The sequence below is a fragment of the Prinia subflava genome, chromosome 11 (assembly GCF_021018805.1).
Source record: "Prinia subflava isolate CZ2003 ecotype Zambia chromosome 11, Cam_Psub_1.2, whole genome shotgun sequence".
Classification (NCBI taxonomy): Eukaryota; Metazoa; Chordata; class Aves; order Passeriformes; family Cisticolidae; genus Prinia; species Prinia subflava.
The window spans coordinates 5,798,905-5,817,032 of NC_086257.1; the positions used below are offsets into that span (position 1 = coordinate 5,798,905).

General features: G+C 49.2%; 2 protein-coding genes across 5 annotated transcripts; both read left to right on the plus strand.

Moving 5' to 3' along the window:
- Nucleotides 1-202: 202 nt before the first annotated feature.
- On the plus strand, nucleotides 203-14,084 carry LIPH (lipase H). Of its 2 annotated transcripts, XM_063408621.1 has the most exons (10): nucleotides 203-1,757; nucleotides 5,726-6,096; nucleotides 6,766-6,874; nucleotides 6,959-7,060; nucleotides 7,966-8,055; nucleotides 9,140-9,307; nucleotides 10,060-10,155; nucleotides 11,078-11,189; nucleotides 12,117-12,290; nucleotides 13,828-14,084. In XM_063408621.1, exons 1-10 carry the CDS (start codon nucleotides 1,706-1,708, stop codon nucleotides 13,898-13,900), a joined length of 1,347 nt encoding a protein of 448 aa, XP_063264691.1. In that variant the 5' UTR covers nucleotides 203-1,705; the 3' UTR covers nucleotides 13,901-14,084. The 2 variants fall into 2 exon arrangements, with proteins under 2 accessions (XP_063264691.1, XP_063264690.1); XM_063408620.1 differs by having other exon boundaries at nucleotides 6,766-7,060.
- A 127-nt stretch (nucleotides 14,085-14,211) lies between these two features.
- TMEM41A (transmembrane protein 41A) lies at nucleotides 14,212-17,193 on the plus strand. 3 transcript variants are annotated; one of them, XM_063408623.1, is made up of 5 exons: nucleotides 14,212-14,431; nucleotides 14,507-14,660; nucleotides 15,458-15,619; nucleotides 16,110-16,248; nucleotides 16,801-17,193. In XM_063408623.1, exons 1-5 carry the CDS (start codon nucleotides 14,334-14,336, stop codon nucleotides 16,995-16,997), a joined length of 750 nt encoding a protein of 249 aa, XP_063264693.1. In that variant the 5' UTR covers nucleotides 14,212-14,333; the 3' UTR covers nucleotides 16,998-17,193. The 3 variants fall into 3 exon arrangements, with proteins under 3 accessions (XP_063264693.1, XP_063264692.1, XP_063264694.1); XM_063408622.1 differs by having other exon boundaries at nucleotides 14,213-14,431; nucleotides 16,769-17,193; XM_063408624.1 differs by lacking the exon at nucleotides 16,110-16,248 and having other exon boundaries at nucleotides 14,213-14,431; nucleotides 16,769-17,193.
- Nucleotides 17,194-18,128: the final 935 nt, after the last annotated feature.

Consider the following 18,128-nt stretch of genomic DNA (forward strand, 5'->3'; position numbering starts at 1 on the left):
AAAAGAAAGGAGTAGGCTTATCCTCAGGCAACAAATTATTACCTCTTTTTGTATCGAGATGAAAGGCAAGGCCCTCTTGATTTACCTTATTTTATCTCTGATTCTCAGATGTCTTTTGCAACAGGTAAAAGCCTTCTGTTCTTCATGTTTCACTATTGGACCAATTCCGTCTCACTATTGGCAGAACTTCTTGCTAAGGGAAAATATTTTGACAGAGTTTAGGATTACTGCTAGAGGTGAGAAAGGAGCTGGAAGGAAAACAATGTTTAAATTATATTCTTTTGCCAGTGCAGCAGAAAAAGCTCTGTCCTGGAGCTTCTAGATCCACAGATGTGGTGTCTTTTCTCAGTGTTTATCATCTTCAAAATAACAAGCCCAAATTTTTGCCTGGGTGGCTATCAAATGGGACCACAGAATGGCACATGTTCAGCTGCTCAGATTGCTGAGCTGCTTGATGCTGAAGAGCTCAAGGAGCTTGTGAAAGAATCATTCTAGGCACATGCTCTGCCTCAACTGTGATCCATGCCTGCACCACAGGAGCAGACACTTGTCTGAATGAAAAGGAGCTGCAGACAGCAGGAAGAGTTAAGGATTAACCTGAGAATTAGCAAAGTCAAAAAGCTTAATAAGTACAGCATGGACCAAAGAACCAGCTATGCCACTGGGAGCTGTAATAGTTCAGCTCCTCATTGGATCATCACCAGGGGAAAGAAAGCAGAGCCTGGGCTTAATTAGGTATTTCTAATCCATCCCACGTTCCCTTTCCCTGGCCTATGTTAGAAGAATTTGCTAAGAAAACGCCAGGCAAAACTACCACCCAACTTCTATCCAGCAGCTATCCCTGCTCCCACACGCTTCTCATCCCTTTACAAACTCCCCATCACCCTCGTTTTCCCAATTTTGCCACTATACCTTCCAGCTCCAATCTCAGACTTCATTTCCTGCCCCTGACAGTTGTCTTTCCTTGGCGATCTCCTTCCTCCCATCCAGCAAGGAGAGAAAAAGCCTTCCGTACTTGAATTAGAGCTGAATTTGTGAGGTCTGTGAGAAAATGTGGGAATGTGGGAATGCCAGTTGCATGAGTGTTATCCAAGGCAGCAGTTTCTTGGGAGCCCAGTGGAGAGCCAGACACCTTGAAGCAGTACTTTCCCTTTGTCCCAACACTGTGCTGTGCACCTGTCTGCTGCCTGAGGTGGTGACAGGATTTGTAGAAGGGCCTCTGGGCCATGGCAGTCAGGAGAGCACCAAGGGCATGGGAGGTATCAGGGATTATTATGAACTCTCCAAAGGCAGAGCTCTGTGAAACCAAGCGCCAGCCCCACCCAGATGCTTATCAGACTTGAAGTGACATCTACAGTCTTCCTGACATTCCTTCCAAAAGACAAATAGACAGGCAATAATTTCATTAGTTTCAACACTTGTAGTCAAATTGCTGCTTACAGCATGATACCAACCCATTTGTGTCTTTGATTAGTCATCCCCCAAGGCAAACTATATTTAAATTAAGGAAACTTGCTAGAATAGAAGATGCCCCACCTTCTTAAGAAGCAGCTTCATTTGACTGCTCTTCATTCCTTGACTGGTAACTTCCTCCTTTCACCACACCTACTGCTACTGGCAGAAAAAAAACCAAGCAAACTGCTGTCAGAGAAATTGTGGGATCCTTCAAATCTCTTACCTGCAGGAATTCCATGTGGAAGTCCATATGCTGAGGCTGTGCGTTGCGTTCATCTGCCTTTTGTATGGGGTGAAAACAGGTAAGATCTCGACTATTTGTTTTGAATGTTTTTGTCAAATATAACACATTTCTGTGCTTTACAGCAACATGAATGTACCTGCCCTCTGCATTTACAGCGTTTCTTACTAGCATTATTTATTTTGGCAAAGCAAATTATACTGGTTACATGAATGTAGTCAGTTCTAAGAGTTCCAAATGGAAAACCAGAAGTATTTTTTATTATCTTTTCCTCCCTTTGCAAACATTTCTCTTATATAAGTACTATCCATCGACACTGAAAATGTCATTCGAAATCTTCAGAGAATAATGATTTCTTCTCAGGGGTGTCATGTATGACAGAGGCGAAGGATGAATTACCATTTATGAACAGTAAGCTCCATTTGATAGCCTCACAGCCCTACAAGAACAAACCTGTGTAACAATAAACAAATGTACTGCCTTGTGCTAACATACACATGGGAGCACGGCAAGTTACAGCTCTCTGCTTTGTAGGGAAAACAAACTGTGCTAAAAAACCAGTGTTCTTATAAATACTAACTTGTGTTTCATCAGGTCCTCTGGAGTAATCTCAGGGTCGCCTTTTGCTTGGTTTGTTTAATACTCTGTAGGAAATGCAGTCATGAGAAGAGGGAAAAGAGAATGGTGTGAAAAGGCACTGATGAAATGCAGTGAGCTATTGAGGACCAGTTTAGGAGTGCAGGGCACACCCTCTCTGTGATGGAAGTCTGCACCACTGATGCTCTCGAGATTTATGGTGTGGTAGGCAAGTGTGCTTGAAGGGGGAAAGCTGTTGTTAAGACCAGTCTCTTGCCACACGCTGTACAAAGCCCAGGCAAGGTGGCAGGGGCAGGAGGGCCAGAGCTGCTGCAGGCAGAGAAGCAGCGACACGCTCACCTGAGCTCCATGCAGGTGCACAAGCAGCTCTGTGTCCCAAGGACCACGGCTGGGACAGGCACACATCTGGCCAAGTGACCGCTGACCCACTGAGGTGAAAAATCTGTTGGAACTTCCCTTTGCAAGAGGACAGGCTGGTAAAAACCTCAGCTGCTACTTTATTCATGCAGGCAGCTCAGTACCACAGCCCCAAAAAGCCACCCAAAACACCCTGCCTGTCCATAGGATCAACAGCAAAGAAAAAGCCCCCAAACTCCATCTTCTGGAAAGGAATGAGAGACACCAGGAGAATGCAGGCCTTAAGAGCACTGAGTGCAGTAAATACCAGGAGTGTGCCTGGGACTGTCTCACTCCCTGCAACACTCCCACCTGGGAGTACATAACTTCAGAATATATATATATATGTGTGTATATATGTGTGTGTCTGTGTATAAAATTCCAGAACCAAGTTATTCTGAAGATGCCTCCACTGCTGCAATAGCACCTTGGAGGGTGATCTCAGGCTGGAGACCAAACGTGTCCAGCTCCCGGGCAGGTACATGGATTTAACACATTTTTATGCTCCCCGCTACAGGTTCTGGAAGTTCAGAACACCTTGCCCAGCAAACCAGTGTTTGCCTCCTATTTTACATATCAGAAAACAGAGCAGAAGGAGAATGGGGATTGCCAGAGGCTGTCTAGCAAGCTAAGGCAGGGCTGAAAATGAGGATTACTGGGATGCTGGGTTAATGGCCATGTTCATTGCCCTTTACTGGAGGGAAGTGATCTGTTGGACATGGGTTAAGTACAGTGCCAGGGGATAAGTTTCTACCTCATTTATTTGCTTGCAGAGTAAATCTCAGTAAGCCACTTGCTCTAATCATCCTGGAGTTGCAGACACTTTCAGCCATTTGGGGAGGAGTCACTGTGCCTAGCAGAAGGAAGAGCAAAGCCAGGATAACTGGCCACCCTCATGTGTCAGTTTTTGAACACATGGTGGATGAGGCTGGGATTGGCACCAGCTTGCCAGAAGAGAAGCTGGCAGGTTTCCTCCCCTTATTAGCACTGATTTGATTTTGTAAGTCAAAACAGAACCCATCTAACAGACCTGATGCAGATATAACAAGGCTCTTTATACAGTCCCTGTGTTAGGTACCAGCAAATGCTGACCAGCTCTTTGAAAGCACTTCTGTACCAGAAGGTTTAGCCTGTTCTGATGACAAACAAAGTGCTCCTCTGGGCAAGCCTCAGCACAGTGCAGGAGATACAGAAACAAATTAAGCAATCGGTGCAATCTTGCACCATTTAGAAGTAATTTTTGCCTGGCATTTCTGCCCGTATTGCTACAGCTTCAGTGGCAGTAAAGATAATTAACAACAGTACTACTATACAATAACTAAAACAATGCCTAGGTATTAATAAAACACACAGCTGGTATATTTTTATGCTGCAGTAGCACCTAGAGGACAGTCACTGAGTCTCACTGTGTGAGCTGGTGTGCATGGGCAAAAAATGTTAATTTTACTCAGCCAGTGACGTTGGGATCTCCACAAGAGCAGTGTCACAGAACCCTTGCTGCTGTTTCCCTGGAGCACTGTAAGAACGAGCTGACAGCAGACTGGCCAGGAGGCAGCCAGGTCACCTTTGCTCTTGGGAGCAGGGCCCAGAGTGACACTGCTCCTGGGAGCTCTGAGTGAAGCATTACAGAGACAGGACACCCTCCATTCAAAGGCCCCTGATTTCACTGGGCCTGGCTGAGGGCTCATTTCCCACCATTCATATGTTACCATAAGCTTTATATAGGAAGGACTCTGTGCATTTCAGATGTTAAAATTTATTTCTGAATTTATGGTAGCAATTTAAAATATTCAGTTGGACTTAACTGCAACATCCTTTTAGCCTATTAACTTTTATTTCTGGGGCTCCTGGGGCTTCTACAAAGTAATTAGCAGAACTGTGGCAACTGAGCAGATTGCTTTATATGCTGGGCACAAAGCATTTATATCACTCTCATGCTCCTGATTTCCTAAGGAGGAGAAAAGGGAAAGTTGCTCATACAAACTGTGAGAGTTTCATCATTCAGAAATTAAAATGCACAGAGCATTGGAGATTTGCTAGAGCATAATTAACTTACAGCTGCAGGTTTTCTAAAGCCTGCTACCTACTGCACAGTCCTTTAAGCAACAAAGATCAGGAAAATTCCTCTAGGAACTGTAGCCTGAACAATTACTGCAGCCCAGGACACGTGTGAGAGAGACACTCTCCCCCACAAGGTTCTTCAATAAGATTACGAGGAATTGAGGGAAAGGATTGTGAGCCAGGAAGAGGCTATTAAACCTGGGAGGGCCTTCATAAGCAGTGTCTGTCTGGAGACAGTTATTCCATTCCCTGCCAGTGCCCTGTTGGAGGCTGTATTGGGCTCTGAAGGCTCAGCTGGTGTTCTGATGGAAAAGCAAAGAACAAAGACAGGCTGTCCAATGGCCCAGGCCATCCCACCGAGCAGTACTTACATCAAATTCAGTTACACCTCAGCTGTGTATAAAGCACATTTACCATCTCACAGACTCAAGGGTGCCCCATTTTGCAGTCTGGAATAGCAGGCTGTATCTGCACATACAAATGAAGCATTGAGCTGCCCCTCACCACGGCAAGACTCTCTGCAGCTTGGCAGCTCCAGGCTGGAGGTACAAACCAACCCTGGGGACACCTGCTTAGCTGAGAACCTGTCCAGGGCATCTGGGAGTGCTCACAAACCAGTACAGAAACCATCCTGCCTGTTGATGTCTAATACCTTCCTCACACCAGTGAGATTTTTGGACAGAGTCTCTGCCAACTCCCAGCTGCCAAAGGAAGCAGGGCTGTGTTGTGTCAGGGAATGCTGCTCCAAAACGGTGTGACTGCTTTCTTTGTTCCAATACAGCAAAAAAAACCTAAGTTCCAAGGTAACTTCAGTCATGAGCATGATAGAGAGGAGAGGGAGAGAGGAGACAGGAGCAGCCCCTGTGCTCAGACAACTCCCAACACACTTTATTGCCCTGTGCAGGTCTGGCAGGTACAACAGGCTAAAGGAAACCCCTTGGTACCAAACTCTAATTGCCACTCTGCCGCTTTCAGATCCTCAGGAGTCATGTCCTGCATTCACAGCCCTCAGCTTCAAGAATGCTTTGATAGGGACACAGCTGAAAGTGAAGCTGCTGCTCTACACCCGGCAGAACCCAACCTGTGCTGAGGAGCTCCACTCAGCAGCCTCCACTCAGTACCTTAATGTGACCAAGAAAACAACCTTCATCATCCACGGGTACCGGTTCACAGGCTCTGCCCCGGTCTGGATCTCTCCTCTGGTGAACCTCCTGCTCTCTGTAGAGGACATGAACGTCATTGTTGTGGACTGGAACCAGGGGGCAACGACTCTCATCTACACCTATGCTTCCAGGAAGTGCAAAAGAGTTGCTGAGATTCTGAAGAAACTTATAGATGAAATGGTGGTAAGTTGGACACTCGTGCTACGATACAGTCATTAAGGCACAGTATGTAAAGGGCACAAAGGAAGTACTTAAACCAGCAGGATGTCTGGGAATAGAAACTCCTAAAACAGGAATACATTAATTTTTGGAAGTGCATGTGCACTGCAGTGCCAAATCCTACCCTTGGAGTGCTTTTGGTGCAATATTCAGTTTACACTCTGAGTCTCTACATTTCTGGGTACAAAACTCTCCAGACACGTTTTCCCATACATAGAAACTCTACTTCCACTTTCTGTATATCCAAAGGCAGCTTAAGGGGATCAGCTACAGTTCACAGCTCTTCTAAGGCGTTGCACAGGCAATGATGATGCTGGGTGCTTAGGGATCATAGTGTCTGCTAATTCCTGGCAGGAACCACATGTGGGGCAACTGGAATTTTACTCCTGGGGTCCATCAGTGGTTCCTGTCCACACTTGCAGTCATTGCCCCAGGAAAATACAACTATTACCCGAACTGTTCTCATTACAGCTCTCTGAGGTATAGACCTCAAACAGAAATGCTGGCTGCTCTGAGGGACTGCCAAAGGGAAAATCTCTAAGGAGAGTGGAACACTGGGAGATGTTACATTTCTCTTCCTAATTATTTTTTATTTTCCAAAACCACGTGACCATGAGTACTTTTAAATCTCAGATTGCTGGAGCGTCCCTTGACTCTGTGCACATGATAGGAGTGAGCCTGGGAGCGCACATCTCTGGCTTTGTGGGTCAGATGTTCGATGGCAAGCTGGGCAGAATCACAGGTAAGCCTCCCTCCAGCAGTCCTCTCGTCCCGAGGAAGGACAGCCGGAGTGAGGCCGTGCCACGCCCGTGGCTTTGTGCTGCAGGCCTTGACCCCGCGGGCCCCTTGTACCGGGGGGCGGCGCCGAGCGAGAGGCTGGACCCCACGGACGCGCAGTTTGTCGATGTCATTCACTCGGACACGGACGGTATGTGACACTGAGCTCCCTCCTTTACAGGGAAACCCGGAGACTGACTGCGAGCACGGGGAAGGGGGGCTGCCGGTGGGCAGCACTGCTGGGGGCCCTCGCTCCTCTGGCCCGGGAGCGCAGCAGACTCCCTCACTCAGCCTGCTTTATTTGCATTTCAAAACATGCTGCTGGTGACAGCAGTTACAACCCGGCCCGTGATTTACAAGGACTTAGGAACCGCTGGAGGAGGTCCTCCAGCACAGTCCTATCGGAGCAGGATACACCAACATCCCACCAAGGAGTCCCGAGCACGCAGCGTTTCCAGAGCTGGTCCCGCAGCTCAATGCCTTGCACAGCACATCAGTCATCCTCACCCCATGGTTCCCTGCGTGATGCTTCCAGACTCCATCCCACCTCCTAAGAGTTAAACCTTCCTCTAGCGCAAATCTGGACTCTCCCTCAGCCCTGTTCTCTTCCAGACCCACCAGCCAGGCCAGCAGTGCAATGCCAAGCCCCCATGGTACTCCCATGGCCCCCCTACCCCTGACACTTGGCTTTCCCACCTAATTGCTGCCTCTCTTCTCCCAGCCCCTCCAGAAAGTCAGATTTCAGCAGCACAGCAACAGCCAGGTTTAACATCCCTTTTCCTCTCCTGCACACAAGTGACACAAACCCTCACATTTTGTACTGTTGCATGCACAGACTTATTTTAGGTACTTGATACCGTTGTTGAAATGACCCAGCTGGGTCACAGTTGTGTGGCCTGCTGCCTAAACAGATGGATGACATTAGTATTCCTGTGCGAGCAGGCATCTGAGAGCTAAATAACTACCACTTTTCTCCAGTTAGGTTGCTATATTTCCTTCTTGTGCATTTTACAATTTAATATTCCCTGCCTGAGCCCTGGTATTCCCTTTTGTTAGGACTGGGTTATGGAGAAGCACTGGGCCATATCGACTTCTATCCCAACGGCGGGACCGACCAACCAGGCTGTCCACTGACAATATTTTCTGGTAATTAATCCTGCCCTGAATTGCACAAACCCCACTGAAAAATGTTTCCAATCAGATAAAGAGGAGAAAGCCAGAGAACTATCATCACTGCTTAGAAAATACATGAAATCCCTATTCAGGGAAAGGCATGGCAGCAACTTCTTCTCAGCACTGGTGTGACAGGGTTTAGCTGATGTGCACCCAGCAGAGATGAGAGCCAGGGTGACCTCTCTGTGCCTCTGTCACGGTGCAGGTGGGACTAATCCTCTGTGCAAAAGTCTTCAGGTACATGTGTGCCTTCGTTTGGTGACTATGTCCAGAAAATCTGTGAGATTTTTTGTTTCTAATTACTTGTAACACACGAAAGCCCAAGGACTAGCAGTAGCAAGGACCTGTTGAGAAAATGGGTTCATGATGAATTTTGAGCAGCAGTTATCCCAAAGCAAAGGCACCTTCCTTGGCAGTGACAGACCATGCAGTCTGGAAGGCACAGCCCTAGTCTTGGACAAAAGAAAGTTGTTTTCCTTTCAGCCTGGCAGCAGAACTGGTTTGATGAAAGCTGGGTGAAGAAGATACCTCACAGAAGGAAATGCAGTATTGTGAACTCAACCCTTATCAGACCCAAGAGAATCTACATAGGAGAGCAGCCTAAGCCAAAAATCCCTAGGAAATGAGGCTTCATTCATTTTGCTTTTATTGGTTATGTCTTTTTAAAGAGTTTTTTTACACCAAAATGAAAGGTCATGTGCAAAGCTAAAAGCAATTTCCAGTTATCAAGCCTGAGCTCAGAGAGGGGAGGAAAACACCACAGACAGAATTTGATCCATAGTTGGATCCTCTGGAACTGCAGCAACCACACAAACAAATGTTTTTAAAACCAAAAAGAGAAGAAGAAAAGCAAAGCAGACATAGGCAGAGCTGAGTGTACTAAAAGGGAGAGGCAGCTGCTCACTTACTGTTCTGCCACAGCCCAGTGCTACCCAGTGCAGTTCGTTGGGTTCAGAATGTCAGTGACTGTCCACTGGTATGTCCAGTGGGCATTAATCCTGTTTCCCTGAGACATGAGGATTGCTAATGAAATATTTCTTCCCTGTACATGATTAAGGATTGCAGTATTTTAAATGTGACCACCAGAGGTCTGTTTTCCTGTTCCTGTCGTCCCTGACACAGAGCTGCAATATCACCACATACCCGTGCAACTCGTACAGGAATTACAGGAATGGCAAATGCACCAGCTGTGAGCTCTTCTGGCCCAGGCCATGCCCCATCCTAGGTAAGGATCCAGGGAATGTCAATCCATCCTGAGTACTGAGCTGCCTGTTGTCACTGTCGCTTGGAGGGTGATGTTTTGCTTTGCAAAAGCACCCAAGTTATTTCTACTGAGGTCTCTGAGGTCTCTCAGGCCTGCTCCTTGTAATATCACATCATGTTATGATCTAGAACAGAAATCCACAGGTAAAGGATCCAGAACTAGAAAAGCCAAAACTTGACTTGAGATCTTTACAATGAAATCAGAGAAACAGTGAATTGAAGTCCCTCAGTTGCGGAGTTTGAGGGACAGGGTTCCTGCTAAAATAAGATTTACAAGCAAATTCCCAGCACCACAAACCCCTCTGTGCTCAAAAAGGAATGGCAAATGGGTGAACAAAGGGGATTCCGGACTTGTCTGCCCCAGCCTGAGTGTGACAGCCCAGCTTCAGGCTGCAGGTCTGAAATGTTGATGCTAGAACACCTGATGCTTCCAGAAAGGAACTGGCAAAGCCAAGGGGATGATTTTCATTCTGCACTGCAAAATGAAATCCTTCTTCACCATGGATAGCAGATGGGGAAAAAGATCAGCTTGAAGAAAGTGCTGAACAGTAACCAGGCGTATTCAGTCCTAAGCCTTTGGAGCACAGGAGGATGTGTCACAGTGCTACTTGGCACACAATGCACTATTTCTTAAATGCTTGCTTATTTTCAGCCATTTAGTGGCTCATCTACCTGTGCAGTAACTCGGTTTCATTTTCAAACTGTCACCTGCAGGTTATTATGCCCATGAGTGGAAAAGCTATTTAACACAACAGAGCCATCCAGTGACAAGTATGTTTTTTGACACAGCGGACAAAGAGCCATTTTGCAGTAAGTGACTGAGATTTCTGAGATTATTTTCCTTTGTGCATTGCCTCCATCAGCAGCAGCCAAGCAGAGATGGTTATTTGCTGGTGGTGTTACAGCAGCATTTTAGAAACTCCAGGGGCTGCTGGATGGAATTGTGTCCATCCGTGGTTTGCTATGACCTTCCTTATCTGCCAGCCTGTCCCGTGGTGGGAAAGCAAACTTGCTAGCAGTTATAGGAAATTGACTGAGAACTTTCAAATTAAGTGTAAAAGTTCCCAAAATATGTTTCAAAGCGACACACCATTCTTTTGTGAAAGTAAGAGGTGTGTGGGAATGACAAGAGAGGAAGACAGGCTGCACAGGTAAAAAGGCTACCCTGGAGAAAAGTGAGAGGCACAGGGAGAGGACAAGAATCTGTGGATAAAAGGTTTTCACCAAGCCACCAAGTGAAAGGTTTCATCTCATCCCTGTGATTACCAACATAACCAGGGCGTGGGCTGGGATTATGGCCTGAGCTCTAGTGCTGGTCAGCAAGTGAATTCAGACTCACAGATCAAAGAACAGACAATTCTGCTCCAAGACAGAGATGACAAATGACAGATACAAGGAACAGAAATGGAGGGGTTCGGAGGGGGACAGAAGAAAGAAAAGACAATCTGGAAGTGAAGGGGGAAGGCAGGCAGTGAAAGGCAGTGTGCTGGGAACCATACAGAGAGGCCACCCTGCACGGATAACTCTTGCTGTAGTGCTCTCCTGACACCTCCTAGTGTTTCTGGTTGAAATCTCTGCAAAGGGAGATGGAGAGCAGGGAGGAGAGAGGGATTTTGAGATAAACTGCAGGGGCTGTGTCCATCCTCTGCCCACAGCTCTGCTCCCAGACATTGCACAGCCTGCACAGCAGAGTGAGCCCACAGGGTCTAACCCCTCACTCTCTCTCCCTCAGTCTATCACTATTTGGTGGATATTACCACATGGAACAGAGACACCAGGAGAGGCACCTTCAGCATCATGCTAGCTGATGAAACTGGGAGGAAGACAGAATCAAAAGTTAATCCGTAAGTTTTACTGGTCTGAGCATTTCTAAGTGTTAGTGCATCCCTAGGAACAACTGCCTCTGGGAGGAGGTGACACATCCTCCCCCAGTTCCTCTGCTGATGCTTGCTAGTGCACATGACTGTGGGATTTCCACAGCCTCCCCCAGTACACAGCCCTGACAGCCCAGCCTTTTGGGTTGGGCCCTTCTCTGTCATCTTAAGGACTGAAGTGGACAATCTCAGGCAGCAGCACTGCTGCCCTAGGCTTCCGCTAAGCCAAAAGGAAAAACACCTCCCCCTCTTTCCTTCCTCTTTCAGGGAGTGTTCTCTTCTAGTTCCCAGTGCTCAAGACAGCTGGGGATTAACCTGGGCCTGAGTATGTCACATCCAAAATCAATTCATTCCACTCAGAGAGACAAATTATTGGTGTTTATGTGACATGCAAATTCCCGACTGATCTAAACTACACTTCAGCCAAACAAACCTGCACAACTAGTTTTCCCAGGTTTCTCTAGGTGCATATTCCCTCAGGCATTTCTGGTATCTGCTTGCACTGGAGCAATGAGCATCACTCCCACACCAAGGCCAGTGCAGATTTCATGTGTATCTCAAGGTGACTCAGAGTGCAGGCCTGCACAGACAGTCAGGTATAAATATCACCTGGGTCTAGTCCATTTGGGATCCAAGCAGAACCACAGTGAAAATTCTGGTTTGGGACCAAATGGCATCCAACCTCTGTGTCCCCACTTCCATCCCAAAAAACTGAGGGCAGAAGTGGCTGAGCAGGTTGACACCTGGAGACCTGAATCCATACCCATTTCCTGTAAATCAGAAACTATTCACAAGCTCAGGTCTCCACCCCCAGCCCTGTTTCTAATGTGACTACATTAAACCTAGTGCTATTCCCTTGGTGACTCTGACACTCTCTCTCATCTGCTTTATCTTTAGAGAAGCTGCCACCTTCCAGCAGTACAAACAAATCACTTTGCTTACTGGGTTTGACCAGGATCTTGAAAATGTGGAAAGAATTTCCTTGACATTTTCAACAGGATCTGTCATTGGCCCAAAACTCAAGCTCAGGATTCTCCAGATGAGGTTCCACTCACTGACAAACCCAGAAAGGTGAGCAGATGTTTACAAACAAACCATTTCTGTTGGTGCAGATGGGACAGAAGCAAAGGAATCTCCCAGATTCCTGGCTTGGCTGAGTATGTGCAGAAGAATTAGATTTATTTTACATTTAGTAATTCTGATACACCTGTCTTGGGAATAAATTCTTCTTTAATGGAGCCCCACAGCTGAATACTTCCTTGAACACAGAGGCTGTCTTACTGCACAGGGAACACGTCCCATGTGATGTGACTCTGACGTGGCCTGACACCTTAACCTTTGGTCAGGAAAATGACCTTTGAGAAGCTGCCAGGCCTGAACTCTAGGGTGAAGGGAAATGCAGCTCTCTGGAGAGATGTTCAGCCCCAAATACACATTTTATATCCCAGTCAATTTATATGGCTAGTGAAACAGGGAAATTATTTACTCCTGGAATTCCAGCAAGTGGGAGCTGCTGGCTGCTTTGCCCCAAAGCCCTGACTGGTACCCACAACATCAGGAGGTACCTCACAAGGCACTGCTGATGAGATTTCATTAACCTCTGTCTGCTCTGCTGTCCTACCCTTAAGCTTCCCATCTCTGGAGGCTGGGAGTTCTGCCTGAGCTCAGCAAGCACAGAATCTCTTATGCTGACCTTGTGTGCAAGGACACTATGTAGACACCACACCATGCTTTAAGTTTGGGTTAAAACAAGGCTGGAAGATCACAGGGTCAGGAGGGTGAAGCAAAAAGACATACAAAGCTGCAGAACATGTTTCTTTGTATTTCATGAGGTCTGCTATCCTTATCCTAGGCTTGGAACAAGGAAAAGATTGTGTACATCTACTAAACAAAGTCCTGCAGCTCTCCCTTGCTGCCACCTCCTGTCTCCTGTCCCACACCTCCACAGTCACTTCCAGTGCCAGATACACATGTAGTCTTTAAAGAGCAGACACAAACGCCCTAATATTTGAGGATGCAGTCTCTCCCCGAGGAGGGGCTGCCACAGGCCATAAGCACAGTTCAGGACTTTGAACACACCAACTAATCAGTCACTGCCCCAGGGAGGGATGTCCTGCCTTCTCCCCTTCCCTGCTGCTCAACCCACTACACTGGGCTAAATGCTCATATTTCCCCAGTGAAAGCCCAAGTATTTCCTCAGGCATTTTGGGTGAACTAGCTCCAGACCAGATCTATGTTTGCACTCAGGTCAGAGCAGTGGCAGCATTTCTCACGCCAGGAGCAGGGAAGGGGCAGGAACAGGCAGGTGAGCTGGAAGGACCACCTTGTCTGGTGGGCACAGGTGTGGACTGGCTTAAAGGGAGCCACAGACTCTGCAGCCAGTGCCTGTTTGCTGATTTTTTGCGTTCCTTTTTTCCACAAGCAAAAGATAATGTAGAACAGAATGGTAAAATGCTCAAAGTATCCCAGGCTTAAAGCCAACCTCACTTCAGGTGGACTTTGAGCCAGTTCTCTTGAGAAGATGACTTACTTTATGTCGGCCTCCAGCAGGTGGGGAGATGACAGAAAAAAGTGTCGTTTTTTCACTTTTGGCCGTCTTTTCACACAGACCCCAACTGTGCCGATACGACCTGGTCCTGACTGAGAACACGCAGAAAACCTTCAAGCCCATCCCATGCTGAAGCAGGATGTCCCGAGGGTGCTGTGCTGGACGGGGCAGAGACATTTCACCGCGGCGTGGGGACTCACCGGGACGCCTTCTGTGGGGACCCGCTCTCCACGCACAGCACATAAACGGGCCGGGGGAGTGACAATAAAACCATGGCGGCACGTGGCTTTAAAGCGTGGCTTTAAAAGGGGGGGGCTTAAAGCGAGGGTTTAAAGGAGGTTCAGAGCGTGTGTCCGCGGCTGAGCCGGCTCGCAGCCCTCAGGGGCAGCAGCTCCCACAGCCCCTCAGGGCCACGCCCGCCATCGCGGCCCTCGCCGCGGCCCCGCCCCGCGCCTGCGCGCCCGGCCCGGGGCGCTGAGGGCGGCAGGGCCGGCCCGGGAGCGGCCGGGCGCGCTCGGCTCGGCTCGGCTCGGCTCGGTCCGGCGGCAGCGGCGGCCCTGACCGGGATGTGGCGGCGCCCGGCTGGGCTCCTGCTCGTCTTCGCGGCCGCCACGGCCGCGCTGTGGCTGCTGTCGGTGCGGCTGAGCGGGGGACAGACGCGCAGGTGGGTGTGGGGGCCGGCGCTGCCCGTGTGTCCCTCCCTTCCCCCGGCGCTGCCCGTGTGTCTCTCCCCTCGCAGGGCGCTGCGGTTCCCGGCGGACCTGGAGGAGCTGCGGGATCTGGCCGAGGCGCTGCGGGACTACGAGCGGCAGCACCGGGGCGCGGCGCTGGCCCTGTTCTGCGGCGCGTACCTGTACAAGCAGAGTTTCGCCATCCCCGGCTCCAGCCTCCTGGTACGGCGAGGGCGGCGCGGGGCCGGGGACTCTGGCGGGGCGGGAGGAGCCGGAGGGACCCCACCGGGCCCGCACCTGGGCAGGAGCTACCCTTAGTACCACTACGGGTTGGGGCTGAGCTGCTGGAGAGCAGCTCTGCTGGAAAGGATCGAGGAGTGTTGGTGGATAGTGTGTCCTGGGTGCCAGGAAGGTCAGTGGGATCCTGGAGTGCACCGGGAAGAGCATTGCCAGCCGGTCAGGGGGCGATCCTGCCCCTCTGCTCAGCCCTGGTGAGGCACAGCTGGAGTGCCAGGCCCAGTGCTAGGCTCCTCGGGAAAAGAGAGACGAGGAGGGAGAGGGTCCAGCAGAGGCCACAGAGAGGTGCAGCTGGAGCATCTCTCTGATGAGGAGAGACTGGGAGCTGGGCCTGTTTAGTCTGGAGAATACTGAGAGGGGATCTCATTAATGCATAGAAATATCTCCAGGGGGTGTCAGAGGATGGTGCCAGACTGTTCAGTGGTGCCCAGCAACAAGGAGCAGTGGCCATAAACTAAAACACAAGTTTCACCTCAATATGAGTAAGAATTTCTTTCTATGAGAGTGGCAGAGCACTGTGAACAGCTGCCCAAGGGGAAGACACAGAGTCTCCTCTGGAGACATCCCAAACCTACCTGTTCCTGTGTCACCTGCTCTGGGTGACCCTGCCTTTGCAGGGCATTTGGACTGGATCATCTCCAGAGCTCCTTTCCAACCCTGACAAATCTGTGATTCTGTGACACACTGTGCCCCTCAGGCCTCACCCCATTTTGTCCCCACAGAATGTCCTGGCTGGAGCACTCTTCGGGCCATGGATGGGGCTGGTGCTGTGCTCGGTCCTCACGTCTGTGGGAGCCACCCTCTGCTACCTGCTCTCTGCAGCCTTTGGCAAGCAGCTCATTGTCCACTTCTTCCCTGAGAAGGTGGCTCTGCTGCAAGGGAAGGTAAGGACTGGCAGTTCTGCTGAACCTGCAATGGCCCTGGGCCAGGCTGCTCTTGGGGCAACAGTGAAAACAAGTGTGTGCAGGGGATGCATCAGGCCTGCTGAGGGCACAGTCTAGGAGCAAACCTGTTGGCAAAGGGGCTGCCAGGAAAATCCTGGATCTTAAGGAAAAGCAGATATGAAATAGAGGAGTATTTGGGAAGCCCCTGTGCTCCAGAACTGCCTCCATCCATCCCATGCTGTATTGTACACTGGAGTTGGTTCTGCTCTCGGCTTTCTGATCTTTTGTTCAGGTGAGATCCCATTTCCACCTCTTCTTGGAAGAGGGCTGGCTCACTATTAGGCTCCCATACATACAATATTGCTGCTTTCCCTCAGTTCTGATGTTACGCTGTGGCATGTTAGAAGAAAAGTTCACTCCCGTATCGTGGCCATCTGAATGTTACTGCTGTTTGAAGAGCAGGAATTATGTGGAATGTTTCTTTTGGCAGGTAGAAGAGAACAGGAGCTGCTTATTTTTCTTCTTGTTGTTCCTGAGGCTGTTCCCCATGACACCAAACTGGTTTCTGAACCTCTCGGCTCCCATTTTAAACATCCCCATATCCCAATTCTTTCTCTCCGTGCTCATTGGTAAGGCCTGGGGACACAGCCTGTGGGGACAGTGTGACATTGCTGCTCTTGGTATCACTGAGCCAGGGAGGGCAGAGCTGGGACTCTGACCCTTGGTCTGTTTCCTCTGTGCTGCCCTTGAGCATTCTGTAACAGGTGTCCCCGATGCTGCACATTTTGCTTTACATCTGGTTCTTTCTGTTACAAGCACAGATCCCTGTGTCTGTGTAATGGCTGTAAATTAAAACACTGAGTTCCACCTCAGCATGAGGAAGAATTTTCCATGGAGGGTGGCAGAGCACTGGAACGGCTGCCCAGGGAGGGCATGGAGCCTCCTTCTCTGGAGACATTCCAAATTCCCCTGGACACATTCCTGTGTCACCTGCTCTGGGTAACCCCGCCTTAGCAAGAGGGGTTGGACCGAATGATCTCCAGAGGTCCTTCCAGCCTATCAGTTCTGTGATTTCTGTGTCTGGCATTGGGCATATCTGAGCTAATTTTCCCTAGGGGGGTACTAACTGCTTTTTTCTGATTCCTTCAGGCCTTACACCATATAATTTCATCTGTGTGCAGACAGGGGCCATCCTGTCCCAAATCACCTCTCTGGATGCCATCTTCTCCTGGGACACACTGCTCAAGCTGCTGGCCATGGCTGTGGCAGCACTGATTCCAGGCACCCTCATCAAGAGATACAGCAAGAAACACCTGAAGCTGGATGGGGACAAGCAAGCTCAGACTCTCAATGGCAAAAAGAGCTCGTGATGGTTTAGCTGCCCCAGGTTTGGGGTAAAAGCTGCAGGACTGCGCCCAGAGGTTATATTCTGCATGCTCTGTGCCACCAAGGACAGTGGCAATTTTTAATCATCCTTCTCATCTCAGAGGAGGTGTCCGTTCTTATTTTTAATAATGTTTACCTGTGCATGTACCTGCACGGAGACAGAGATACAGGGGCTTTGTGAACATTCAGTTAATTTGCCTGTTTCATTTAAATCAGTCTCCTGGGTGACTAAGGCTGCAGGGAATAAAAGGAGGAGTATTGGCATCCTGTGAGGAAGGCAAACCAGAACCCAGCTGCGGATCAGTGGCCAAGCAGAACCCTGTGGGCAGTAGGCAGGACCTGTTCCCTCCAACTCCAGACAAATTTAGCATTTTTGGCCTAAAATGATGAGCTATGTGCTCCAGTGCAGCTGTACAAGCACCAAGTTGAGAAAATAATGGTGTTTCAGCGTGGAGCTCTAGAAGATTCTTCTTTGATTCCCATGTTAAACCAGCACACCCTGCAGCAAAATGCTCAGGATTTGAGCTGCCTAAGTCAGTCATGTCAGAACACTTGAGATGGCTTCTCTGGTCTGCCAGTGGCTGCTACTCCTCATAAAAACTGAAGGGGAAAAGAACAGGAATGGATGTGCCTGACTGGCAGAAATTTGTCCTTGAAAAGCACCTTGAAACCCACACATTTGCTCCTGTATAACTAGGAGTATTCCAGATAAAGAGGTGGGCTCTGCCCCAGTTGTGGAGAACAAAGGATCCCAGAATGGTTTGGTTTGGAAGGGATCCTAAAGCCCATCCTGTGTCACCCTCTGTCATGGGTAGGGACACTTCCACTGTCTCAGGCTGCTCTAAGCCCCATCCAGCCTGGCCTTGGACACTTCCAGGGATCCAGGGGCAGCCACAGCTTCTCTGAAAAATTTGTGCCAGGGCCTCCCCACCCTCCTCCCCCTGGGATGATACTCTGCTCTTGGGGTTTTGGTATTTGCTCTCCATGAGGAGTTCCACTTGGAGGATAAAGTAACCTTCCTGATATGGAAGGGGGGAGATGGGAGACGCCAGACCAAGGCTTTCTGACATCATCCCAAAGTCCATGAGAGCCCATTCCCAGATCACCAGACCAGCCTGCAGCA

What these genes read in the sequence shown, in the direction of transcription:
- LIPH (XM_063408620.1), top strand. Translation starts at nt 1,706, where the DNA reads ATGCTGAGGCTGTGCGTTGCGTTCATCTGCCTTTTGTATGGGGTGAAA. An exon ending in CATTCACTCGGACACGGACG is followed by an intron (nt 7,061 to 7,965) that starts GTATGTGACACT and finishes CCCTTTTGTTAG; the next exon opens with GACTGGGTTATGGAGAAGCA. An exon ending in TCACTGACAAACCCAGAAAG is followed by an intron (nt 12,291 to 13,827) that starts GTGAGCAGATGT and finishes CTTTTCACACAG; the next exon opens with ACCCCAACTGTGCCGATACG.
- TMEM41A (XM_063408622.1), top strand. Translation starts at nt 14,334, where the DNA reads ATGTGGCGGCGCCCGGCTGGGCTCCTGCTCGTCTTCGCGGCCGCCACG. An exon ending in AGCGGGGGACAGACGCGCAG is followed by an intron (nt 14,432 to 14,506) that starts GTGGGTGTGGGG and finishes CTCCCCTCGCAG; the next exon opens with GGCGCTGCGGTTCCCGGCGG. An exon ending in CTTTCTCTCCGTGCTCATTG is followed by an intron (nt 16,249 to 16,768) that starts GTAAGGCCTGGG and finishes TGATTCCTTCAG; the next exon opens with GCCTTACACCATATAATTTC.